The 27,997-nt window shown below is 40.5% G+C and overlaps 1 protein-coding gene across 2 annotated transcripts; it reads left to right on the top strand.

Moving 5' to 3' along the window:
* The first annotated feature begins 1,279 nt into the window (after positions 1–1,279).
* Positions 1,280–26,152, top strand: LOC137179655 (uncharacterized). Of its 2 annotated transcripts, XM_067584495.1 has the most exons (5): positions 1,280–1,847; positions 10,097–10,227; positions 14,015–14,146; positions 23,074–23,140; positions 24,880–26,152. In XM_067584495.1, the coding sequence occupies exons 1-5, from the start codon at positions 1,553–1,555 to the stop codon at positions 25,827–25,829; spliced, it is 1,575 nt and encodes a 524-aa protein (XP_067440596.1). In that variant the 5' UTR covers positions 1,280–1,552; the 3' UTR covers positions 25,830–26,152. The 2 variants fall into 2 exon arrangements, with proteins under 2 accessions (XP_067440596.1, XP_067440597.1); XM_067584496.1 differs by lacking the exon at positions 23,074–23,140 and having other exon boundaries at positions 1,297–1,847; positions 14,015–15,012; positions 25,538–26,152.
* The last annotated feature ends 1,845 nt before the right edge of the window (positions 26,153–27,997 follow it).

Genomic DNA, 27,997 nt, shown 5'->3' with positions numbered 1-27,997 from the left:
TTTAAGTGTATCATTCCCAAGTTTTATGTTTTATTTGTTTTCTGATTCATGATAGTTAAAAATCTGTTAGGCCTAATTGTCGGTCTAATCAACAAAAGAACCATAAACAACTTTCTTCATTTATAAGAAAGATTTGTCTTTTCATGATGTTATTTCCTCCATTAAACTGTTTCTTGCTGACAGACAGACTCTTCCTGACTTTAATTTGATCCATAATAACAGTTAAACACATTTATATTTTAAGTAATTTATTATCATTTCCATTCAGTCACATGTGAGGCTGAAAATTCCTGAGCGTCAGGTATGAGTTAAATCATTTCCATTTGCCCTGAAACATTTAGCCAAATACATATTTTCCAGTGTTCAGGAGACACCCTGATCATATTCTGGGTTATTGAATGATGAATTCACTATCAGGATTATCAAAAAATACAGATACAAATATCAATAAATAGTAGAAATGGTTCCCGTGCGTCTGAGCAGGACACAGTACAAATATAGAATGCAGGTTTTTATTTAGGTGTTTGTTAAACAGGTAACAGGCTGCAGAGAGAAAACAGCTGCTCTAGCGGTGATAACTGTGAACCTTTATTAGTATTAGCACAGTGCACATGTGTGCAGACACACACTCCATCAGAAGTTTCTACAGCTGTTAAAGCCGACTGACAGCTGGTCCAGCTGTGATCAGCTGTCGCCGTCATCAGAAACGCACGTCGCTTCACATGACGCTTCAGAGGAGAGGACGTCTCATGTTTCTTAAAACAAATTTCCTCGTGTCCTCTCTCCTCGCTTGGTTTCCTTGCGTCTCCCCTTGCATCCACGGTGGGAGGGACTAAGACGCAAGGAAAAGACGCAAGTGAGGGAAACGTGGAAGAGACTTGGGACGCCTGTCAAAATGGCGCATCAGGAACAACTTCCGGTTCAGGCGGAATTTAAATTAAATTTACCACTGATTGTCTTATTTTTCTTTCTTTTGCTTGTTGCTAGATCATCCCAATCAACCCATCTCGGTGGATGGGTTGATTGGGATGATCTAGTGTCTAATTCAGTGGATGTAAATATTTTGAAAAACCTTAAATGAAATAGTAAAAAAAGAGAGATAGAAGAGATGGGGGACCAGATCTTCATGTATCATTCTGTGTAAATATGCATTATTAAAATGCATTTGCATTCAGAAAATGCTATTAAATTGAAAATGCATTTCATGACATTGATAAAAAGACACTTGCACCCTTTATAGTTAGATTAGTGTACTGTTCGCGTACTGTGTGGCAGGTCGGCTCCTCGACAGATGGGGCGCTGTTTTACTGTATCCATCGTTTCTGTCGGAAAATTACTGGCAAAATGTGTGCTTCCGCGCAGCCAACACATCAAACAAAGAACAAAGATTCTGCAACCTGGGTGCTTAGGTTTTTCTCTTTTATTTTCAACAAGTGTAACCAACCAGTTATGCATCTCAGGTAGCGTTGCAACGTTTTTTTTAATTCCCGTCAGTGTCATTTGGACAAACGCCCGTTTCCTCTAACAAAGATACAGACTGTTTGAGCTCGCAATGACAATGTCGACTGCCATGGACTTCCATTCACAGATAGCCTCCATCATGGAGATGCTAGCTAACGCGGCCGTCGCAGAAATTTGCAAAGTTGTGGACGACGGATACGCCGTGGTCCATCTGGAAATGTCTCGGAGCCAGAAGGAGAACGAGTTCCTGCGGCGTAAAATCAAACTGCTGGAGCTGCAGGTCACCAGGTACCGAGCGGAGAGAGTGAAGGGAGCGGAGGGCTCCATCAGCAGCCGCTTCCCCGGGGTCCGCCTCCTCAACCGGCACAACAGGGATACACTGGCTGGTATGGAGCCCTGGCACATACCACGAATACAAAACTCCGTCCAAAACTGTTCTGAATATGGCCATTAACATACACGAGGGAAGCATAATATTGAGGAGGGAAAGCTGAGAGCACAGATCAGTGTGCAGAGCAATTTTCAGTCCGTCCTTCATGTAGATGGGACGTTAAATTGACTTCGAGATAACCAGAGACAGCTCGACACCAGGAGTCACCACAGTCTTGTAAGCAGCAGCAGGTGCTCATGTAGTGTAACTAATCGTGTGACGTCACAGTTTACGGGTGATTGGTTGTATTTATTTATTGGGACAGTGTACAGTTTTTAACGTAAAAGATGCACTGCACTGGAGTTAGCTCAAAGCTAATTTACATCCGTAGTCTCCCACAATCGAAACATACAACAGTACAACAACAAACAGTACAGAGTAAAAAACACACAGAACACACCTTATAAAATACAAAGCTACACACAACAGCACATCACATACACCCACAATGTCAATTAGAAATTAATAATGTAAACTTGTCAAATTAAAAGCAAGACTACCTGCGCTAATGAGAAGACCACAAATGAAATTTAGACAGTGGTCACAGAGCTGATTGGCCTTTTTAATTTGGCCTTGAATGTATTGATTGAACTGCAGTTCTTCATATCATCAGTTAGGGCATTCCACTGAGTTGTGGCTTTCAAAGAAAAAGCTGACTGCCCAAATGCAGTGCGACGAAATGGTATGGTACAATCTTGTGTAGAGGATATTCTGGGGAATCTAATAGAACTTACTGAGCGAGTGTACACAAAGTCACATAGTGGAGGAGGAGCCAAACCATTTAAAATTATAAACTAGGCACAAATTTGAGAATAATCTAAAATTCTCAAAGCTCAGTATATTGTATTTCTCTAGTACCCTACAGTGACAGAAATACATTGGCTTTTTGTCCAGAGTTTTTAGAGTTTGTTCGTATAAGGACTCAAGAGGGTTTATGGCTGTTTCTCCAGCCCTCCCCGAACATGTGATGCAATAAGACATATGGGAAAGAATCATAGCATGTATATTTATCTTGGCCGCGTCCAAAGAAAGACAGTTTCTAATATGTCTAAAATTTGGTAAGTTGTACTTTATGGTTTTAACCGTTTTTTTTTAACATGTTTCTTAAAGTTCAAATTTGGATCCAGTGTCACACCAAGATATTTAAAATCAGTAACTATGTCAGTCTTTTCACCTTTGGTGAGAATATCAGCGTTAGGAGGTTGTATCATGGTTTTAGAGAAAAACATACCCTTTGTCTTGTTTACATTTAGACTCAGATGCAATTGTTAGTTTAGCAGCAACCAACTCAGCTGTTTTTGCATGTGTGTTCACAACAGTGTCATCTGCATACATTTGTAGTTCTACATCATGACACTGTTGAGGGAGATCATTAACATAGAGGCTAAATAATAGGGCCCTAACACATGTTACTGGACAGTGTGTCACCAACTTAAAACATTGTATCCTTTTAGATAAATATGACAACATCTATGTCAGTGCTCTAGATGAGAAGTTAAATTTAGAGAGTTTTGATATTAAAACATCACGATTGACTGTGTCGAATGTGTTACGCAGATATAAAAATACAGCACCAACTACTCCTTTGTCAAGTCTTGATTTAATTTGCTCTATTAAGTGCAAGGTAGCAGTTTTGGTGGAATGATTTTCTCTAAAGTCAAATTGCATACAGTGTAGACCAAAATTATGAAATGTTTCTTAATTAATTAAGAAATGTTGTCAGTTGTTTAATGACCACTTTCTCAGCAACCTTTGAGAGTACTGGCAGTATGCTTATTGGTCTGTAGTTACTGGCATCAAGGCGGTCTCCAGATTTAAAAATAGGCATGAGAATGGCACATTTCCAGTCATCAGGAAAGGAGCTGTGTTTAAAAGACAAGTTAATTAAATGAGCAATAGGGGAGTTAAAATATCTTTGTGTGATTTAACAAACATAGTGTCAAATCATTTGGAGATTTTTAAGGAGCTGATGATTTTGTTTACTTGTAACTCATTAGTCTCTACCAGCTTGAAAACCTGGCCTGTAGCACCTATAGGAACAATATCCAGTTTCCTTTTTGTACATTTTTTTCCTAACTCATATACAGACTCAAGAAAAAAATTATTAAAGACAGAAGCAATAGTAAAATGATCTTCAATTAACTTTCCCTGTACTTCGAGTTTAAAATCTCCTAGAAATTTTGGGTCCCTCCTTGTGAGATTATTGATGTTTTTCCAGATCAATTTACTGTTGCCTTTTGCCTCATTCAACATATTGAGATAAAAACGAGAATCAGCATCTCTTAGCTCTTGGATAACTTTGTTCCTTAAACCTTTATAAATCAGCATGCCAGTGTCTTTTCTAGTTTTAATTAATTAATTAAGCCTTCCTTAGTGCAGCATCTCAAGATTTCATTAGTTTTCACAAATTTTCATTAAACCACGGGAAATTGTTTTGATTTGTAGATTTCATTTGTATCCTCACATTAAATCTTTCCCTCACAGAGTTGATTCTGTGAGTAAAAGTATCACTGCCATGGTCCAGATCATCAGAGGACAGTACATCATCCCAGTTCCAGCTGTTAATTTCATTGATAAATTTCTCTTGCTTAGCTCTGGGTATGCACTGAAGGATCATTGTCTTAGTTGCTGTGGTCCTAAATCTATTTTTAGTCAGTTTTCTCGCACATAGGGTTAGGTTATGATCTGATAAGTCAGTGATTGAATTATAACTTTTAGTTACTCTTTCTGGTTTGTTAGTAAATATCAGATCAATTTGTGTACTGGAGCATTTTGCAATCCTAGTTGGGCCTTTTACTAGTTGTTCTAGTTGGAATTTCTCTGTGATCATTTTTAGTTTTTTCTTAGTTTTGTCCTCCCAGTTCACATTAAAATCACTAGTGGTGCAACGGATCGTAGTTGATCCATGATCTGTATGGATTGCCCCCACACGGTACGGCATACATGTGAACCGTGAATTAATTGCAAAATTTAATGTCTCATTTAAGACAACGTAAACAAATTTCTCTAAGTACAAGTCATGGACAGACAGTGTGTCACTAATAGGGATTTTGAAGAGCAACGACCAAACCAGCATCTAATGGGTCCGCAGGTATGTTTACATGCTGTTTAATGTGCTGCAGCTAATCAGCTACGTAGCTGCTAACTGACATTAGCGGTGCACTTTTCCCCGCTGAATATTTGTTTGGTGGCTCTTTCAACAAGCTAAGCTGCAGGACAAGACGTGTGTTTGTGTTTGTAAGTTACCCAGTTTCAATGATGTGGACACAGGCTGTTGTTTCATTCACTACCATGTTTAAAAGAGGAAGGTATCAGGCCTCATATTGCAATTTAATTTAACAATTAAGCATTATTTATTTTAAGATTTTATTTAATCATTGGACATCTTGAATGTTGTTTTCATTTAAGACCATGGGCAAAAGTTCCTTGCTGTAAGTGTTTTACAGAATATATAGTAAGCAAAGTTTTATTTGTCCCCCCAACCCCCCTTTTTTTTTTATTTTGCTGATCCGTAAAATGATCCGATCCATGACTCAAATCCGTGATACGATCCGAACCGTGAGTCAGTTGCACCCCTAAAAATTCACCCAGAAGTAATAATTCTTTGTTGAGATTGCACTCTTTCAAGACTTCTGTGAGTTGATCATAGAATGTGTCATCTGCAGAAGGGGGCCTATAGACACCTATGATGTTAAAAGACATTTGTTGTTTGTTTCAACTATGTTTCAGTCAGACAGAGAAAGTCCAGATTTGAGTCAGACACAAGATGAGTTAGCCGATTGCTCTTTGCAGTAATGCTTCTGATGTTAAAATGTCCACTGAATAGCCCCCTCGGTTTCAGCTTCGGGTCCCAAAAGACTTTTGCATGATTGACAGTTTGGAACATTTTGAATAACCTCTGCCTCCTCACTGCAGGGTTGTGACACACAGTGGTGTCAGCAGCAGGTTTTGTGAGAGAGACACTGGACCTGTCAAGGTTTCCACAGCCCAGTAGCGAAAAGTTATTCATTTAATTAAGGGAGAAGCCCGGCTCAGAAAGTTGTTGCTCATTTGTCACTGCACACCAAGTCTGTTTTTCGTTTGCGTTTTTTTAATCCGTCATCCGACAAAAATCGTTGCGCACAGAAACCTTGCATGCTGAGTCCGATGTGTTTTATTACTATATTCGTTGCGAAAATTGGCTAGATCAGTCTGTGTACAACTTCTCTGCTAGAGCTGATAGTATCAGTGTTTCGAGGCTGTGTTGTTTGCATGTACAGTGGCTCTGAGTGGTCAAACAACTCTAAAGGCTTTTGATGGATGCAAAAAATGCAGAAAATCAAAGCTGCTCCGAAAACTTTAATGACAGACAAAACTTTCGGAGTCGGTGTGTAAACATGATTGACACAATGTGACGTCATATTTATTTTTTAACGTGCAACAATTTCAGACGAAAAAACGGACTTGGTGTGCAAAGACCTTCACTCAAGCACAAATCAGCATCAAAGTTTTGCAGTGCTCCAGGGATCACTGGTCCAGGATTTAGCTGAACATCTCCGGAGAGTAGGATCAGCATGAAGAGGAGACCTGCTATTCTCTGAAATGGGGTGGCAGATGACCAGTCCACTGGATCGGTGATTCACTCTGGTACCTGGGCTCGTCTGTGCTGCAGGACAGAGGAATAGATTGCAAAATACCTCAGTAAGTTATGATGAAAACTCACTGTAGAAGCATCAACTGGCCATGAGCCAGCATTCGTCCCACACTCAATCACTGTGTCCCAGCTGTTTTCCATCAATGTTGATTGCTCTGGCCAGACAGACACATACAGGCAATACAGCAGTGAGTACCAACAGTAGTCCAAAAAGCACTCCATGAAATACAGCCCAGGTGTTTTTGCTGATGAAACACTGCTTTGAATTTGACGCAGGCTTGACCCAGGCGGTTAGGAACCCCAGAAGATCCATGTGGCCAGGACCATTTCCTTTGATGTTGAGATGGATATACAGATGGTCTTGATGTTTAATCTGATGTTTACATTCGAAAACCTGGACTGGCCTGGTAGCAGAGTCGGCAGGGGGATGAGTCATATGCCATCACTTCTTGAGTCCAGGATGCGTGCGCCCTTTAAGTTTTCTTCTTGTTTTCAAAAAGTGGCTAAAATAACTTTTTTTTGTATATTGTAATTTGATTTTTCGATTTAGACATTTTATACATATTGTATAAAATGTATAATATACATATTGTATAAAATCGAGATATTGCCCAGCTCTATTTCAAATTGCCCTATATTCCAAATTTTCAGACAGAGCAGTTTATATTAACGGATGGATACACTCAGTAATGGCTGCAGACTCAAGCACACGATTTGTACTACTGTTGCTTCTTGCTTGCACTTCTACCAACAATACAGAGACAATGCTGTTCGTCTTTACACAAAATGGTAAATGTACTTATACATTTATATAGCGCCTTTCTAGTCTTCCGACCACTCAAAGCGCTTTTACACTACAAATCACATTCACCCATTCACACATTCATACGCTGAATGGGTACAGGGGCTACAATGCAAGGTCCCAACCTACCATATAAGATGATTGTAGCACTTTGTAAACCTGCTGTAATACATGAGTTTGACAAAATATTAAATTATGCAGAATGCTGCAGTAGGACTGGGCGATGAATAGAATTTTATTTTCAGTCACAATTTTGGCTTCCAACGATTATGAACACAAGCTTATTGAGATGAAATGATTATTGTGCCGCATTCCGTTGTGTTATAAATCCAGCGCACCTCTTTCCTTTACAGCGCTCAGCTTTCATCCCTCCCTAAAAGTCCAAGCTCACTCTCATAGTACAAGTGAGACGTGAGTGAGACATGAGCGGTGTGTAAGCGTGCTCTATCTGTTTAATCTACACTGACTCAACACTGACTCCGACCTGTGTTTCATTCATATATATATATATATATATATATATATATACACACACACACACACACACATATATATAGAGGGAGAGAGAGAGCTATATACAGTGAGCTCCCTGCAGCTGTGCCTATATTGAGACATTTACACATGAGGCACAGCAGTCTAACTTCATTGGTTATTTAAATCTCTGACACACCAACAGGATCGGTCAGGATCTAATGTAAATATAATGCTCTGTAGGGCTATGCAATATGACGATATATATGTGCTCTATAGTTTATTTTGTTGTGATGCAAATCACACTCTTTACGGAAATATTTTTCATAATTTGGAGTCTGTCCATCTTTTTGATACATTGATAAATTACTCTTCTTGACTTTTTACTCGCAAAGCTTTTATTGCACTTACAGTAACATAACAAGTTTAGTTGTTGTCAACTTTCCAACTCTCCACTGCTGTCTGTCTCCTCTGCTGCACTTCACACACACGGGGGGGGCTCAGCCCCACCCGCACTGAGAAAGCACTGAGAAGCAGAGAAGCAGCGAAACGGTGACCATAAATGACAGTAAAACGCAGTAGAGACTTTCTTTATTTATGTTATTTACCAAATGTATGTGCACTCGTTTAATATCAGCTCAGTGTGAGAGTCTCTGCTGCATTTTCCTGTCATTTTTGGTCGCGCTACTCTCCTCTGCTTTCTATGGTTCACTGTGGGCGGGGCTGAGCCCTCTGTGTGTGCTGAACACAGACAGTGAAGCTTGTGAAGTACTCGAGTTGACGACAACTTCACTTGTTACATCACTGTAAATGCAACAAAAGCTTTGGGAGTAAAAAGCCAGAAGAGTAATTTAATTTAATCTGCACAAAGGATGGACAAACAGCGGGGGGAAGGAGAGGGGCACAGACCAACTATTTATTCACTGAATAAAAATGTGCTATATCAGGATAGGTATCATTATCAGGATATGAAATTACCTATGTCGGGATATCAGATTTTGGTCATATTGCCCAGCCCTAATGTTCTGTGTTCTTCCACACATCCAACGGGTCAGCTGTTACACACACAGTCCAGATTCATACTGTTTGGAGTAAGGCAGCCATCCTCCTGATAAATCCTGAGCTCCATTATGTCCAGCACCACAGCAAATCTAAAAACTGTAGTTATCAACTTGACAGGAAAGAAGAAACTATTCAGCAATGTTTGGCTTCTGAAATATTTTTTTAGACAAGCAAAAAACAAGTTATTTTCTGGTTTTGGTTTAATTTATATTCCAATTGTCGATTTTAAGAGGAGAACGGGTTAGGGGAATGGGGAAAACAGGAGGTGGATTACATTTTTTTTTATTCACATGAAAAATGGAAAAACAAAATAATGCATTCTTTTATCCTGTTACTAAAAAAGTTGAACACAGCTGTAGACCAGGAGGCAGCAATGCAATTCCCGTGCCTAGTTTGCAGGAAAATAGAGGATGTCAGTTGAGTAGGCGGTCCTTCAGTGTGGCCCAGGACGCATTGCGTTTACACTGCTAAGTGAATCTGGCCACATGCAGCCCAGACCACCTCCGAATGTGGTCTGAGTGATCGGATCTCAGTGCGTCCTCAATATGTCTTTGGTGCGTTCACACCTGTACTTACTTACTTACCTGTACTGTCCATTTGTGATTGGATCAGCCGAGACGCATGTTGATGCCACGTGTAAACAGGGCCTAAGAAATAAAGGGAGTTCTCAAGAAACTCTGTTTCCCCAGAGTCTGTGGTTGTTTGCACACAAGTGTGAACTCTAACCCATGGACCCAGGTTAACAAAACTGTTAACTGTTAACTGCTGTGCCTCGTGCGCAGCTTCACTGATTATTTAAATCTTCCGATATGCTTACAGGATCGATCAGGATCTTATGTTACTTAATGTTCTGTGTTCTTCTGCACATCCAATAGGTCAGCTGTTACACATACACAGAGTCCAGGTTTATACAGTGGAACTGTTTGGAGTAAAGCAGCCGTCCTCCTGATAAATCCTGAGCTCCATTATGTTGAACGTTTACACTGCTAAGTGAATGTGGCCACATGCAGCTCAGACCACCTTCGAATGTGTTCTGAGTGATCGCATCTCAATGTGTCCTCGATGTGTCTTGGGTGCATTCACACCTGCACTTAAAGCACTTAAAGCCCACTTGCGATCGGATCACCCAAGACGCATATTAATGTAAAGAGGGCCAATGAGTCTGTCCTGTTTACAAATAATGTCATGTAGAGTTGAGCTAAATTAGTGACTGATCATTCTTCTATTCTTTTAACAGGCCCCTCCCTGCAGGGCAGGACCAGGTTTCTGAACAGAGGTCCAGGGGCTCAGCAGTCTGTGCAGAAGACCCAGCCCATCAACCTGGACCAGGACCCTGATCAGGAGGTCGTCACCACCACCAAAACAGAGGTAGCTACTCCATGGTACAGTCACAGCTAAAAGTTCTTCTAGTAGCACAATGTAGTCATTTTCCCCTTGTTTTGTTTGTTTTGTGCACATGGCTTTGAATTTTGGTTCTACTTATCAGTTCCTTAAAAGCGATAACCCTGTATTATTGCAAACAAAGGCTACATATCTGCAAGGGCATGGCTATCTGCTAGGACCTGTCTATATCATGAATCAACACAACAGCGTGTCAATTTTGTTTAGATCCGTCACAACAATAGTGAAAGATGGACCATGGTAAATGCTCAAAAGCGTGGCTTCACTTTTGAGCACACAGAAAACAACAAGGCAAAGTGCAGTGTATGTGGGATGTCAATTAGCTGTAAGTCAGGTTGCACATCAAATTTGACCAAAGATTTAAGGCAGCACAGTGTCAGTCTGAAAGAATGTTCAGTGTTTGATGTATTGTGGTCTCCTAGCCTGAGTGTGTCATCAGCCAGCGCTAGCACCTCTCTAGCTCCTCCAGTAGAAGGAGGGGCATCAAGCCATGACACACCATTCTCTTTGGCAATAAAGGGAAAGATGGCCAAAGAGAAAACTGATCATTGTCAAATACCACATTATCCACAAGAAAATGTATGTACTGACTGTGGAAAAATTTGCCAAATCTTCTCTGCCAATGCCAAACAGCTTATTTTGCTGTTGCTATTGACTCTTGTTTTGAGCTTCTGCTACCCCCAGGTGCTGCCAATCAGGCACCTGATTGGCGGTACCCCCAGGTGCTGCCAATTAGGCGCCTGATTGGCGGTACCCCCAGGTGCTGCCAATCAGGCGCCTGATTGGCGGTACCCCCAGGTGCTGCCAATCAGGCGCCTGATTGGCGGTACCCCCAGGTGCTGCCAATCAGGTGCCTGATTGGCAGCACCCGTTAGCATGGGCCCTGCTACAGTGGTCAGTGGGTGTCTGCTCCAAGAATCGGCATGCCACGTTTGACTGATCTGGATAGGGCCCATGCGATAGGGCAACTTCAAGTTGGTTTTCCGCAAAACCAAGTTGCGGCATTATTTGCAGAACAGAACAGACTGCACACAGCCAATCTCCGGTCTCATAGGGCTGCCAGGAGGCCTGCCATGACTGCCCTTCACCGTCAGGCCAGTTTGCGCGGTAGTTGGCAACACGTGCACTGGAACCTGAAAATGTAGAGGAACGTTATGTTCAGCGATGAGTCCAGATTCTGCCTACGGCAGTTGGATCGCAGGGTCAAAGTGTGGAGAAGACGCCGAAAACGCTAGGCTGATTGCTGCACCGATAGAGTGGAGGCAGTGTGATGGTGTGGGGCGGCATCTCCCTCACTAGAAAAACGAAGCTTGTCATCATTGGAGGCAATCTCAATGCAGAGAGATATCGAGATGAGATTCTGCAGCCAGTGGCAATCCCATATCTCCACAGTCTGGGACGAAACTCTATCCTCCAAGATGACAACGCTCGCCCCTGCAGAGGAGGGTTTATCAGAGACTACCTCCAGAATTTGGGAGTGGAGAGGATGGAATGGCCTGCCAGCAGTCCTGACCTCAACCCCATTGAACACTTGTGGGATCAGCTTGAGTGTGCTGTTCGTGCCAGAGTAACCAACACAACCACGTTGGCTGACTTGCGACAAATGTTGATTGAAGAATGGGATGCCATCCCACAGCAGTGTATGACCAGCAAGAGGAGGAGGTGCCAGGCTGTTGTGGCTGTGTATGGTTCTTCCATATGCTACTTAGGCTCCCCTTTGTTAAATGAATACATTTTTTAAATTTTTTAAATTGCCAATATGTCTTGTTTCTTCAAACTTCAATCATCAAGAGTCAATGGCAGAATAAGCTGTTTGGCATTGGCAGAGAAGATTTGGCAAATTTTTCATGGGCGCAACCCACATACTCAGCTCTGCTGCTCATCCCACAAATGCATGTTCCTTACAAATGTGGCACCATTTGAAAGGGAAATGAACAGGCTTTCCAACGGTCAAAGATTTATTGCCAAGCATTGTTACAACAAAGAAATAATCTACCAAACACAAATTTCCTTACTTTTTGTGCTATTTTTGGAAGAATATAAGATATGAAAGTAAGTTTTCAGACACTTATAATTAAGTTTGACATGAGGGTTTCCCGGATCTGGATGGCTGATCAGCTGCTAAACTGTTTCCTGGGGAGAACATGAACTTGCTGCAGCTCCTGGTCAATATCAGAAAAGCAACTGGGCTGTTAAACTGAGCTGGCGCAGTTTCAAATTGAATGTTTGATTATTTATTGACTTTTTTGGACCATTTATGTGGTAATTGATTTACTTGTATGCACAGTTGAAAGGAAGCTGGAGGGATGTACTGCAGATCATGACATGTAGTTTAAACGCTAGAATCAGAATAAAGTAGTGTTCCACTCCCTTATTACACTGGCTTATTTCAGTAGGTGATATGCAGTAAATTTTATATAATTATACTGTATATATTATTATTTTCTTCCTTTTCTGAGGTAAGGAACATGTTTTAGTAAATCTGGCCCACACTGTCTATTACAAATACATAGATGATATAAAGGCTGCCAGGGTTCAAGATAAATGAGCTCCTTCAGAAAATTTTACTGATGAAAACCAAAAAAAATTTTCACTCTAAAAATAAATGGTTTGCAGTCATTTATATCAGTATACATTCTTAAGCTTATTGATCAAACATGCAGGCTGTGTAGTTGATTACACCACATGTATATCACATACACTGTACCCAGTGGTGTAATTTACACTGTGAATATGGGCTGAGTAAATCAAAATGAAAATTTTGCAATTCATTATGCAGCTTCCATGCTTCAATCTGCAGGGAGGTGTGCTCTACTGCACAAGATTTCATAATAACTGTAGGCAGTGAACAAGCACACAAACTTGCGGTAGAGGAAGCAGCACTTTGACAGCGTCCTCTGACTTGGTTGTTGAGACTATATGCAACTACAGACAATACCTAGGGCTGAAAAAGTTTAAATAAAAATCTGCATTTTAAGATACTGTTGATATTATTCTTAAAACGATTAGTTATACATCAATCAAAGATAAGGCAGTAAATGACAGAGCTCTTTGTGGTAAAGATGCAGATTCATGATACTGTATATAATAATGTGTAAAGTCTCTGTCAATCAAACTTCATGTCGCTTTAATAGGGTTGAGGCCTGGATACACTAGGATTTAAAAAGGTTAAATTCATTCCAATGGAATCACCTCAATCAGTGGATTGGTTCACTGTGATGAAGTAAATCCATAGCTGATAAACTGTGAAGTTATTGTCCCATTAGCTAACAAGAGATTTATTTTCCCTCTATAGTAACTTTTTATTCAGGAACATTTTACGTGAGATGCTTGGGTGAAGTAAACAGAACAGTAGAGGGAACCTGCATGGAAGCTACTGTGACTGATGAGCACTAGCTTGGCTGCAGTGGATAGTCACTACGTTACCAAGCTTCCAGCCCCCCTATTTCACCTGGACAAGTGAATGTCATTTTGTGGTATAACCACCAGGACTTTAGTGCATTAATAATAGTAATTTACAAAGCATTTTTATTGTTATAGTTTTGTTAGGTTTCCGCTTCATCATTATGTGTTTGCTAGATTAATGCAAGAAATAGTGGTTGAAGAATACCTGCTGCTGAAAAGTGCATATCTTGAATATGTTATGTGGCCTGTCATTGTATTGTATACAGAAATAATCAGCTTTGTCTTCAGTCCTCAGTACTCAAAAATGTGGACATTACCTGTTAATGCACCTCTCTGTTTGTCCATTCAGTCAGCAGAGCCTGAAGAGGAGGAGGAGGGGGAGCTCCTGATCATCAAGGTGGAGGGAGCGTTGGAGACCGGCACAAACGGTGACACTGGCTCAAAGGATGCCCGACCAGCCAGACATCACAGCAAAGTGGAGGTCAGTGGATCCGACATCGTCAGCATTGTTGTCGACAGGACAGCTGAAACAGACAGCAGCAGCAACACTATCCACAGTCCCCAGCTGGAGTTAACACAAGGTGATGTCAGAGCAGGGGAGAGTCAGCCACCTGCAAGCTCAGACACTCCGACTTCCTGTGATGATGTAACGGATAGCAGGAAAGATAATGATGCTGCCTTAGACACCAGCAGCCTCACCTCCAAGTCCTCCCTGTCAGAGGTGATAGTCATTGATGGAGGGGGCACATCAGACAAGGAGGCAGAAGAGTGTGAGTGGTCAGATGAAGGGAACACAGCTTTAGACCCGAGCAGTAGAGAAACAGGCAGACGGAGAGACAGACATGAACAAAATACATTACCCACAATTCAGTGTGTTGGGCTGGAATCAGCAGGACAGAGTTCAGTGCAGGTGGCAGTGTCCGTTTTCCCCCGTCATGATACTCCAGGAACATCTAGTGGCGTAACTACCTCCAGTGATGCACACACAGTCCACCAAGCCAACTCATCCAGCATCGCTCTGCACCGCCCTGTCACCCACCCCAACCCCAACCACAGCTACCAGAAACCTTACTCCAGTGGCCTCCACCTGGCATTTTACCACGCTGTCACCATGGAGCGACCATACGGCTGCACCAGCTGCACCAAGCGCTTCTTCCTGGAGTCTGACCTGCAGAAGCACATGGCCAGGCACACCAGGGAGAAGCCCTACACCTGTCTGGTGTGTGGCAAGAGCTTTGTGTGCCAGAGCCAACTGGATATCCACCGCAATGTCCACACAGGCGAGAGGCCCTTCAGCTGCTCCATCTGCAACCGCCGCTTCTCCCATCCCAGCAACCTCAAGAGACACCAGAAGATACAGCACTGATCAGACACATCAGAGCTCTCACAGTCCTCCTGCACCAAGGTTTCACAGCCTTTCCCTGAAGACGACTAAATACAGCCTTTTTACACAAGACTTACTGCTTGACTTTTTATACCTGTTGAGACTTTTCAGAACGCTCCACTGTTCATTAAACAGCACGAGAGGGAAGAAAAACAGAAAGAAAATGCTAGCAATCAAAATCAAATAGAGCTGAAATGATGAGTCAATTAATCAATCAGTCGATCACAGAAATCATTTAAATCATATTGTAAGAAACAAATTGTCATTAACGGTTTCCACCAGAAAAGTTGTTCGGCCCGGCGGTGGGGGGTGGGAGCAAAACGTGTTGCTGTGTGTAAAGTTGTTTCTAGTGAGACATGGTGATCAGGCATACACCGATTATATTACTTGCCCACCAACCTCACTGTCATTTTTTTTTTATAGGAATAAAACCCATTTAGTTCATTTTCGCGTATCAGTGCCCACCTTCATCAAATAAAAAAACCCTAATTTGTAAAATACTAAGCGTGTTATCATTACTTAGTTGGGTGACAGACATTACCGTTATAAATTGAAAGTGTCTGCTCCTTGACTGTCTGCAGCAGCAGTCGCAGCACAGAGTAAAGGAATGTGACATCTGTCCTCCCTCCTGCTCTCTGCTGTAAACACACGTAGCTATTAGCGAGCAGCTGCTATCATGTCTCCCTGGGTCTCTGCTTGTTTTTGGCAGAAACTCTCCCGCTCTCTGCCTGCTCTACTTGCTCTCAGTGTGTCTCTCTCTGGATGGCAGGATTATACTATAAAATATTATATATAAATATTTTTAACACTTAAAAACCCAGCTAAACTCTGACTGGTGAGAAAAGCAAGAAAAAAACACTAATACACCAAAAATTTTTTGTCTTCAAAAAGTAACTACACCCAGTGTTAAACTTCTATTTATTACTTGTCTCAGAGTCTTATCATCATATACAGTATGTGCTTGTATATGATTAAGCATGAAATGCTTGTGTGTATATAGAACACATATGATCCATTCACTGATGGTGAGAAGCTGATTGAGAAAATAGATTTCCAGGGCCTATAAAGTTGAGGGTTGATTAAATGGCAGGATAATGAACCAACCAAGGGGTCAACCAATATGTTTTTTTTCAGGGCTGATAGCAATACAGATTATTTGTAATCAAGGAGACCAATAACTGATATTAAGAACCAATATACATTTCAGTGAAAATGAAATTGAAAATTGGTTTTAATTATTTAAATGCAGTGGTGGAAAGTAACTAAGTACATTTACTCAAGTACTGTACTTAAGTACAATTTTAAGGTACTTGTACTTTACTTGAGTATTTTCATTTTATGTTATTTCATACTTCCACTCTACTACATTTCAGAGGAAATTATTGTACTTTTTACTCCACTACATTTATTTGATAGCTTTAGTTATTAGTTACTTTTCAGATATCAAATTTTACATAAAATAACATAACAAGTTCATAAATTACAATGCATTGTCAAAGATTAAACCAGTGGTTCCCAAACTTTTTGGCATGTGGCCCCCTACAAAAATAGCAGTGTATTTGTGTCTCTTTGTCATGTTTCAGATGTCTTTTGAGTTGTCAGCATTTCCACCAAAGAGACATTTCCCCTCACACGGTTTGAAATAAATAACTGTTTAAAGTCCAAGTATATCCAAGTTGTACTGAAGTTCTTTGAGAAATTTATAATGTAGTATACAGTCAAGAGGTTGTGATATTTAGCACAACAAGCTAGTGAAGGTCTGTAAGTGCAACCACGTTCCCCCGCATGCTCAGTTGCGTCTGTTTCTCTTCAGGGACAAAGGAACATGTCACTCAGTGCAGCAGTGTGGCTCATGGATGTGTTTTTAATAATTTTTGGACAACAACGGAGGTCTACAGTACAGAGGAATAAGATATCAGACTTTGGATACACACACAATCCTTTTTAGTAGGATGAGTTCCCTGCAAAAAGCTGTGACCATGAGGACAATGTAAACAATGAAAAGACAAATATTATATAATATTTATAATATTTGTCTTTACATATATATATATAAAGCCTTTAGTTTGGGTTCTGAAGAATGGGATATCTTTGAGGATTTATAGGCTTAACTAAAACCTATAGCTACCTGAAAAACATCTTTACACAGAGAAACTAAACATGATTTAATGATACAAAAAGAAATTTGCCATCAATAATCACAGCAGAAGCAGCTTGATTGGCCAGCTGCTATACATAAGTAAACAGAGTCAGTTTGAATTCATCATTTGAAGACAAAATACAAATCACATAGTAAAGGAACAAAAAGCACATTTACTACATTAATGTATATGTTGTTGTTTTTTCATTTTTCTATATGTGAAATGGCAGGAAAGGTTGCCAGAGCTTATGAAACTGTTGCAGTTTCACTGTTGGAGTTATAGCACACCAAAAAGTTAGACACCAAAGCAGCACCTGTAGAAAAGCATCTACACCAATACATCATTAAATGAAGAAATATTTTGTGAAATCACCGGTCAGTTCTTCAGTACAGTGTAAAGTCCAGATAGCAGATAAAAAGATAGCCCGTCATTAATGTTTCTCCCAGTTCAGATCTAGCATGCTTTACTGCTCCTCATTTGACAGATTGTTACCATGTCAGCATGAATTCAGCTTTGTGTATTTTTAAATGGTAAATGGACTGCCTTTCTAGTCTTCTGACCACTCAAAGCACTTACAATACATGTCAACATTCACCCATTCACACACACATGCAGATGCTGCCATACAAGGTGCCAACCTGCTTATCAGGATCTAATCTAATACACATTCACACACACACACACACACACACACACACACACCGCTGGCGCAGCCATCAGGAGCAATTTGGGGTTCAGTATCTTGCCCAAGAACACTTCCACATGCGGACTGGAGGAGCCAGGGATGGAACCACAGATCTTCCGATTAGCGGACGACCCACTGTGCCTCCTGAGCCACAGCCGTCCACGAAATAGAATGCTTCTATCGGAATCATGGAGTCAGGTGTTAAGCTTCTTTGTCATACACGTCTATTTTGCATCTAAGTTTGTGCTGGTCTATCATTATCATTATTATTATTATTATCGTTATTGTCGTTGTTGTTATTTGTCTTTTGTTATTTACCTTTGTGAGGCCTGACACCCACCCATTGCTGCTCACAGCTTTAACCCTCCTGTTGACCCTGGGTCAAATTTGATCCGTTTTCAAATGTTTTTGTATCAGAAATATGGACTTCTTTCATCTAATTGCCTGAAAATCACGTGGATGGTTCCATACTACACTCTTTGCAAGTAAAATTAATGATCACTACTTTGATTGAATTTTCGGTGTTTTATTAAAATGTATAGCATCCTCCAAAGCTACAGGTGTGTAAACCTGATTTCATAACAACCTTTCCCTAGCTTCCAGACAACGCACACACACACAGAGCAGCTGAGACCCAATGGGGCAATTGGTCACACTATTGTGCTTTCCAGCAGATGAATACACACGCACGCTAGGGTTGGGCGATATGGCCTTAAAATAATACCGCAATATTCAGGGTATTTCTGCGATGCCATCTATCCATCACTGTCTTAACTTACAAGGCAGCTGGATTGGCAAGATCATGAGATCACGCGAGAATCCATCTTTTCAGGCTTAAAGTTATGCGCCTGTGGCCGAACCACCCAAGTAGGTCGATCTTTGGACTTGCAGTATCTACACAACACACCCACTTTACTAGATGACACACCCACTTGTTTAGGCTTAGGCATGAGGAGGGGGATGGTTAAGGTTAAGGTTAGGGGTTGGGGGGAGGACATGTAGCATGCCGTTAGGCCATATTCAGACAAAATCAGGCAGTGCAGCGTTCAGCCACAGGGTCGAGCAGAGGTGTGTGGGGGTGTGGGCGTGTTTATTTGTGCTCTACAACGTAACCGCTGTGAAACAATCAACAAATAACATTTTGTTGATCTGATTCACCGGCTTTCTTGCTACCAGGCTTCCTCTCTTCGTTCATTCTCTAGTTCGCTCGACCTCAGCTGTTCTCTCTCTCTCTCTCGCGGTGCTCTCAGCTCTCTCGCTCTCTTTTTCTCTCGTCTTTTTTAAAATGAGTTGGGAAGCAGACAGCAAAGTCTAACTTTATTTTTAACGTTATCAAGTGAAGAAAAACGTCTTCCCTCATGGCAGAGTTTACAACACTGATCAGTCTGATCTCTGGCTGTGATTGATCACTGGAACCTTCAGCCGCAGTGATGTCGGATTGCGTTTCTCCAAAAGTTGACTCTGGTTCAACTTTCCGACCGCAGTCTGGTGCGGCTTGGCTGCGGCCATTTTGGCCGCTGCGGCGCCGCACCCACCATTACCCCCATTCTACCCCCATTCAAATGAATGGGAGAACTGGTGTTTTCGCCACACTGCCTGATTTGGTCTGAATACGGCCTTAGGGTGACAACATTGGGGGTGTGTCGTGTAGTAAAGGCATGTCACGTAGTGAAGTGGGTGTGTCGTGTAAGTCTGCAAGACTGCAGATAGACCCTTCCTGAACCACTGGTGGTTCAGAGGAATCAGCGTCTTATGAGGATTGTTGCATGATCTTGAGATTTTGCAGATCCAGCTGCCTCTTAAAGTAAGACAGCGAGAGACGGTGATAGACAGTTGGTTCAAATAATCACCTGCCAAGTATTTTTTGAAAGTGCCTGCCCTTTTCCAAACAGTTTCCAAGGACGACTTCTCAGATGGTTCTGTGTTACGAGGGCATTTGGCACATAAGGTTAGCGATAATGATATTCTTGATGATATGACAAAATACACGGGATCTTTGGCTCTCCTTGTACTCAACTGGGTGTTTCTGCTTGAGGTGGTGAAATAAGTTTGTTGTATTGCCCCTTTTTGTTGTTACAGTCTTCTTGCACTTCTTACATATTACCATGGTTTGTTGTACATCTGATCTTTTATAACCAGACCACCTCCACACTAACTCCTCCACCGTGGAGTCCAGTGGCGGCTGCTGACTGAAAAAATTGGGGGGGACAGGAGGAAAACCAACATGGAATCTTACAACAAACCACATCATACTATGTCGTTGTCCCCCACCTGATGAAATCAGAGGGGTGGGGGGCAATTTTATATGCCAATAAAACAATTTGCTTTCAAAAACAAAAACCCCTGAGTGGTGAAAAGGCTGCTTGCTTCTTTAGAGACATTTAGCATATACATGTTGTTTCTAAACAAAGAAGTGCTCATTTTAGCTGTGGAGTGGTTCACAGAATGTGTCATTTTACAAAGTTAAATTCAAATTTAGTATTAATCTATTGTGACAACAGATTTATGTTCTCATCAAAAACAGACAACATATCACATGATTTACAAATGTCCCCTATGTATTTTTTTAGTGTACAGAAATATAGAAAGTACCACAAAGCTTATAATGTGATACAGATCAGTGCTGAATATTGGAAATATTGAACACTAAAAACATTCACAGGTCTAAAAGTGTAGGTTCACATTAAAAAAGTATTAGTGCATGTATCAAATACATGACTTACACACTCTTACACACTTATCTTTATACACGACATACAAAATTAGTCTACAAAGCTGACATGTTAACACTTGTTATTCTAGTTACTTTTAGTGTTTAAAAAGTCTTAATTCTAGTAACTTTAAACTCATTACTCAATATGCGGCTCAGCTTAAAAACAAACAATGAAGAAATTGTCACAAGCAAGCAGCCAGACCTCCTGCACACTCATTCATAAATCACACATCATCAACAGGTGACTGAACAACCACTCAATTATAAACTGGATCAATTCCAAATGAATGAGTGAGTCCAACTATTGCATTGACTAACAGAAGCAGCTATCTACTGCATGATAAAAGAAGTGAAATCTAACTGCTAAATATGAAAAAAGGAAATTTGGTTGTTGAAAGGGCCTAAATAAGACGTAATGTTTTTCTGATGTGTCTAAAAATATAGTTCACAATTTGCACGTTATGATTTATTTTCTAATATGCTACTCTATCAATTTATCTATATCTTACCGGTCGTCTTCTCTTATCAGTTCATCACCCTCACGTATGTTACAGTTGTAGAGAATTGAAGATGAAATCTGGAAACTATCATTGGACCAACACAATGTCAATATTACCTTCTGGTTGTTGATTGGTTAGGGAGGACGTCCTCCCTTGGAACGTCATTTTTTTTGGCCAATCATAGATTAGCATGCAAAAAAATGAAGTACATTAAATTGATGTAAGAGATCCTGCCCTAAAGAGGACTCCCCCCTCCTCTGCCCTTTTTCCTCCTGCCCTGCAGGTGTTGCTGTTGAAGCATTTTAATCAGAACTTCAATAATGGATTTTTTCCAAAGAAGAGAGAAAAAATATTTTATAAATGATACTGAGATTTGGTAATGGTTTATTTCAACCAAATATTCTTTTTTATATTTTGTCCCTCTTGCCTCTCAAAAAGGAGAGGAGGAGCAACCTCCTCTGCTTCTATGGACCAGGAGTCGTTAGCAATGTTACTTTTGCCTCCAGCCGTGCTTCTTGCTGTGCGTAACGGTATGTCAGCAAGTCGGAACATTGCCATTATCATGATATTCATTTTTATATCATATTAAAAATTATACTGATATGATAACAATATGATATGGCACACCCCTAACACACTCACACAACTTCAAAGTTACAGGTCTGTAAACCTGATTTCATCACAATTGATGTATAATTTCATATAAATTAGGTCTATTGACCATAAATTGCATATATTTTATGCTTAATAAACAGGCAAACAACACTGGGTCAATTTTGACAAGGGAGGACAATAGGTGTTATTATGTATTGCCATAAAAAAATTGAAATGGTTTCAAAACAGTATCCTGACTAAACTTTTACATATACCACTCTGTGATGATCAATTGACATATTCCCCTCTGATCTTAAATATAATTAAAATAATTCATAATTTCTGTTCTTTTTTTACTCAAAAATGGGGTATAATTTCATGTAAATGAGGTCTATTGGCCATAAATTCCACAGATAAGTGTAAAACTTGTGGTATTGAGTTGGAATGATATTGGTTAAAAACATGTAACACAGAATTGGGTGATAATTTATACTAAATGCTTTATAAACAGTCAAACCAGACCAGGTCAGTTTTGACCCGAGAGGACAAAAGTCACACAGTTGACGGGAAGACAGCAAGAAGGTTAATTTTGGCTGACTGACCTGCTTGTTGAGCACAAAAAGATTTGAACCTGCCAATTGCCACTCGTGGCTATATTTTAAAATATTTTTGAATGGCACAGATTAGTTTTATCATAAAGTTTTCTGATGAGAATTCCTGTGTCTCTTGCTCATGTTAATCAAGTATGATCACAGTTGTGGTGATACTTTAGAATACATGAATACTGTGTGTGAGCATTGACAGCCTGTTGGCAGCATTTGAGGATGCAGTATTATGTCCTGGTGGCTTTCACACTGGTGACTTTCTGTCACTCATCCTATAAGATTGAGATTTTTTTATATGTTTATCCATTTGAATGTATTTATTAATCTGAGCTCTCAGTTCACCAAAGAGGGAAGAGAAAGTGACACATATATCTGTGCTCATGTATCCATACCAACAAGTGTAAATATGCCAATAAATCATATTTTAAATGTTTGAATGTTTCGTTTTTGTTTTATGTATTTAGCAGAAGCAGCAGTTTGCTGCAGCAGTTTGAAGGAAGATTTTCACAAAGTGAATGACTACTATATTGTGAGCGTATGAAGTTTTAATCAGGAGGGTCCATCTGTGATACGTTCAGCTAAATTATTTATATTTCTTATATTTTAATGATATTTAATTATGAACATGTTGTAACCTATTTCCATAAAATTATTATGTCATATCTAACAAGAAACTGCACAAACACACCAACTCAATGTCTCCTGTTTTAAAGAATACTACTGACTGTACCTGTTGACTGGAGGACTCATGTCATAACCTCCTAAACACCTCCCTCCTCTTTCCAGGGCCACAGATGTATGAAAAACACCAGCAGCCCTCAGAGCAAGGAGGAAGAGATGGAGGAAGTGCAAGGTATCAGTTTATTTTCCTGTCACATCCCTTCCTGTAGGTTTCCATTCAATCATTTCAAACTGCACCGAACGGTTCATACACTGGCTGTCCAATGGCTGTGAAGGTGATTTCATCTTTACTACAGTGTAGTCATAGCTAAACTGTGAGATTTTCAGCTGCTATGCTTTATAGCAGGCAAAAAAGGCTGTTTCAATCTTTAAAAATATATAGTTCCATTTTTTTTAGGTTCAGTAATCCCTAAAACATCTGGTCATTGTAGGTTTTATCTGACTATGTCTTGGATGAGATGTAGATTTTGTTTTGTTTGGATGTGTATATTGTGTTTGTGCTCTGTGTTCATATATTTGATGTATAATCATTGTTGGATATCTGCTGCAGCGTCATGTGTATTGGATGCTGGAGGGTTTAAATGCCAGAATGTGTCTGAATAATTCCCTGAGGGAAGGGTCGTGTAAATGGCCAGACACGAAAATGAAGTGATCTGTTCTTTCAGTAGTCAGATTGATCTCCTACTGCACCCTCAACCACATCCTCCAGTTAAGTTTCTATTAAAATCACTGTAGGGGAAAGTTCCCTTGTGTTTTGAATGCAGACAGAGCAAACCATGAAGCAACAGGACCTGCTCTAGGAACCAGTCATCCACAGAGAGTAGCGGAGACCAACTTTAATCCTACTGTCCTACTTTTGTGGACTCTAGTAACTGACCAAAGAACTGAAGAACGAAGATCCCTGGACAAACTAGCATAAAAGCAAACAGACAGCTTGCAAGTCATCAGCACCAACAACAAAGAAAAGATTTGCTGCACAACATGTTCATGCCCCAGTGACACACAGACATTCATAGACATTCAACAGAACACTCCACAGTAAACGTGGTGTAGCCACACACACACAGACGTAGCACACAGCCTGAACCCCTGCAGTTTGCAGTCAGACCAAAGAGAACAAAGGACTGAAAACACATGGACTCTGAAATGTAGTTTTAGATTTTTGTACAAGGACAATTACTACTGTATGCTAGCATGTGTGTTGATATAATATGGTCTTATGACCATACTACATGATGATTCCTGATGTTGAGCCATCCTTTGTCGCTCTTCCTGAGGTTTCTTCCATTTTTCCTTATTAAAATGTTTTTCCTTATCTGAATCGAAGGTCTAAGGATAGAGGATCCTGTATTGCTGTACATATTGTAAAGCCCCCTGAGGTTAATTAGTGATTTTGGATATTAGGCTAAACAAATAAAAATTGACTTAATGCCATGGGGGATGGAGCCTTCTGCTCTGATGCACCATGCTTGTGGAACAAACTTCCTTACCATCTGAGGGCAGCACAGACTCTAGACTCTTAAAAAAATTCAGGAAGGCTTTTTCACCTTAACTCTTATTATTTTCTTTATGTTGTGTGTAATGCTGTAGCACTTTGAGTTTTACTACAAATGAAAAGTGAGGTATAAATTAAATATTATTATTGTTATTATTATTATATCAATCCTTGCAGCATTTTCTCACAGTTTTCAACACAGTTACTGCTCACTGCTAGTCTGCAGTGATGTCAGGAATATGCAGTTGTAGTTATTAGGATGATACATGCAGCTTGCATGTTCCTTTAACCTATGAGAAAGCTATAGGCAAGATGCTATATGTATAATGTAAAACCTTATGTAGTGCACTGCACATAAAAACAATACAGCCACTATGGTCTTTCTTAATTTTTTTTCTTTGCTGTTGGCTCATCAGGTGACGCTGCAGAGAAACACAGTCCTTCCCAAACGCTGCTGGAGTGGCAGGAGAGCAACAAGACCGAACCTATGGAGCAACCATCTTGTTCCACATTCTCACCAGAAACCGTATCAAGAAAGTCATCATTTAGCCAAATAAAGGCAAACTCTGTCTCCGGTTTCCCCACTGCTCCCAAAACTGACCAGACAAGTGCTGCATCTAAGCTCGATGTAATTGTAATCAACTCGCTTCCCTATGAAGTGGAGGACAGCTGCAGTGCAGCATTGTTGTCTGTACGAGGTGGCCATGAGGAAGAAGACATAACACCCCTCGGAGATCAGGGCAATGCAAGTGAGAGGTCACAGTATCAACCGCTGCTGTGTATTCAAATCAACGAGCCACCCACTGAGGTGATGTTTGAAGATAACAGAGCCTACAGTAATCACATTTCTACCTTTAACAACCCCCCTGTTGCCATGGGGACAGTGGACTCCCAACAACAAATGCATTCAAATAAGCATTCTTGGTCTGGAGTTCAGCAAACAGATAATTTCCCCAATCAAAACCAGCTTTATCAACAATCTATCAGTCAGGACCAAGAGTCTGGCTCAATGCAGCTGCAGCCCTGCCTCCCCTATGCCTGCACCTTCTGCTCACGCCGCTACACTCACCAGTGCCAGCTGCGCATTCATGAGCGTGTCCACACAGGGGAGAAGCCGTACCAGTGTGTCCAGTGTGGGAAGAGCTTTGGCCAGTTTTGCAGTCTCAAGCGCCACCAGATGGTCCACACGGGGGAGAGACCATTCCCCTGCCCCCACTGCGGCAAGCAATTCTCCACTTCCACCAACCTGAAGGTCCACCAGAGCGTCCACACTGGGGAGAAGAGATTTCACTGCTCCAAGTGTGACAAGAACTTCTCCTTCCTCAGCAACCTCATCAGGCACCAAGCTCTACACACTGCCAAGTAGAGGATGTTACAAAAGAACCAGTGGGATTCACTTGTATATAATATAATGCAGTCCAGGTCAACACCACAACCATCTAAGGCTATGTTCAGGTGTTCACATTATTGTGTCCACTCCCTGTTGATGTGCTTCTCACAGCATTTGGTTTTTATGTCTTTTCATATTTGAAATTTACTGCCTCTGGTTATTATTTTATAACCAGACAATGTTATTATATTGTTGGGAAGTATCCATGCTACTATTTTTTTCCTTTTGATTTATTTTGGAAAACGTTCGGAAAGTCTTGACAAGCATTCCTGGTCAATAAAAATGTTTTTGAAAAATGACTTTTGTCTTCACACTAAATTCATCATAATTAGGTTTAATTTTGAAAAGGTTTGATGAAAAATGAGCATTGTTCTCGATCATTTCTGCTGGGTAGAGTGGCAGAAATTAGGGCTGATTCTGGTGTGTAGACATCTGAAGAAATTCAAACACACCTTTTCTGTCATTATGGTTGATCATGACCACTTTGAGGTCATGTAAATGTAACATTTACTCAGCTAGTTGCTTCAAGGCAAAACAAGCTTGATGAGTAGAACAAAATACTGTTTGCACAAGCAGCTGCCTGCCCTCAAACTACTTGAATATGGAGGATCATTTGACCCAGAAAGAGAAATGGTAAATAAGTTACTATTTTTCTCTAATACTGAATGTAATATAGTTTGAATTAAATGTGTAAAAGAAAATGCAAAGTTGGATATTGAAATGATAAATGGAAAGTGTAAATTGGCTGTTTGGAAATGGGGAGTAAAATTTTGAAAAAATGCAAAATGGAAATGCTTAAAGTGAGAGCTTAAAGTCCACTTGCACTCAAAAATGTGTTCTTCTTGTTCCTACAGTTGGATGTTTGAGCTTCACTGTGCAGAATGATGTATGTGCAGAGTCTGACACTGGAAGGCTGTGTACACATGCATCTGCTGAGGGCGGAAACTTTCTCTGTGCACACTGAAAATTTAGAGCTTAAGGTGGGCACTTATAAACAGGATTTGTGACATCACCACTATTTTGGAGCCAGTCATGGTCCAGTATTCACCTTGACAAGCTGCATGAATTGAGTTTTTGTTATTGTTGTTTTGGTCACCTGGTAGCAGCCAAAAGCCTGATATAATGTACATGTTAGCAAACAGCTCACACACCCAGCTGACTCAGAGCAACAAAAGCCTCTAACTCTGTTTTGGTCTCCATCAACTCCTGAAGGAAATATCTGGCTCCTTTGCTCCACTAAGTTCACCAGCTAGTTGCAACTGTGTCTGTTTGCGTTTAGTGATGACAGGTAGTGTACACTGGGTTTATCATAGATGCCTCACTGAAAATAGCTGATTAGTGTAAAATTGTGGGATTGGAAACCAAAAAATTAGCTGAAAGATGTTAAAATGCTCTGTAGAGCTGAAGGAAACTGCAGAACTGGGAGACAATTCTCTGATCTACTTGATTTGACTCATTTGGATGACTGAAGCTTCATATTAGCTTCAGATAAACTTTTACATTCATTTTTGCACAGAAGGAGGACTGTGGATTTTGTGCCCCATCACTTACATTATAAGTGCATTATGGAGGGATCTTGTAATGGTCAGTATGAACAGGAGGAATGATTACAGCCCGAAAAAGGTGTTAGTGGTCATATAGGCACCTGACTGTTGTTTTAAGACAGGTTTATTGTGAACCTACCATTTAAAATATTATGGTTTTTTTTTAAAATTTTCGTGAATTACATTTGCTCTTTTTGACTTTGCTTTTAAATGAATGAAAAGACATGGGCTGAAAAGTGGAGGGTCAGCCTGGAGCAGGTTAGCAAAGGCATCTTCAGGTATCTGCTGATTTACAGACGTTTGGCTGCTATGTCAAATTGGCTTCACAGCCCAGCACTGTTCCTGGGAGCTTGCTCAAAACAGCAGTCCACAAACCAATGGGTGACGTCATGGTGACTATGTCCATATTTTTTACAGTCTATGGCTGTGTCTGCAGAAACAATCTGATGAAACCACCCATATGTCCACGTGTCCATCCACTATCTGCCATTCTAATGCTGAGATCAAGCCCAGAAAATTATTTAAAAATGGATTAAAACAATAATAAAATCTTGTCTAATGAAATCTGTGGTCAGAGCCAGAGGACACTGTGGTCATGAC

Source organism: Thunnus thynnus, chromosome 3 (genome assembly GCF_963924715.1).
Source record: "Thunnus thynnus chromosome 3, fThuThy2.1, whole genome shotgun sequence".
NCBI classification, from domain to species: domain Eukaryota; kingdom Metazoa; phylum Chordata; class Actinopteri; order Scombriformes; family Scombridae; genus Thunnus; species Thunnus thynnus.
The sequence above is the reverse complement of the archived record's forward strand: the minus strand, read 5'-3'. Positions and strand labels throughout refer to the sequence as shown.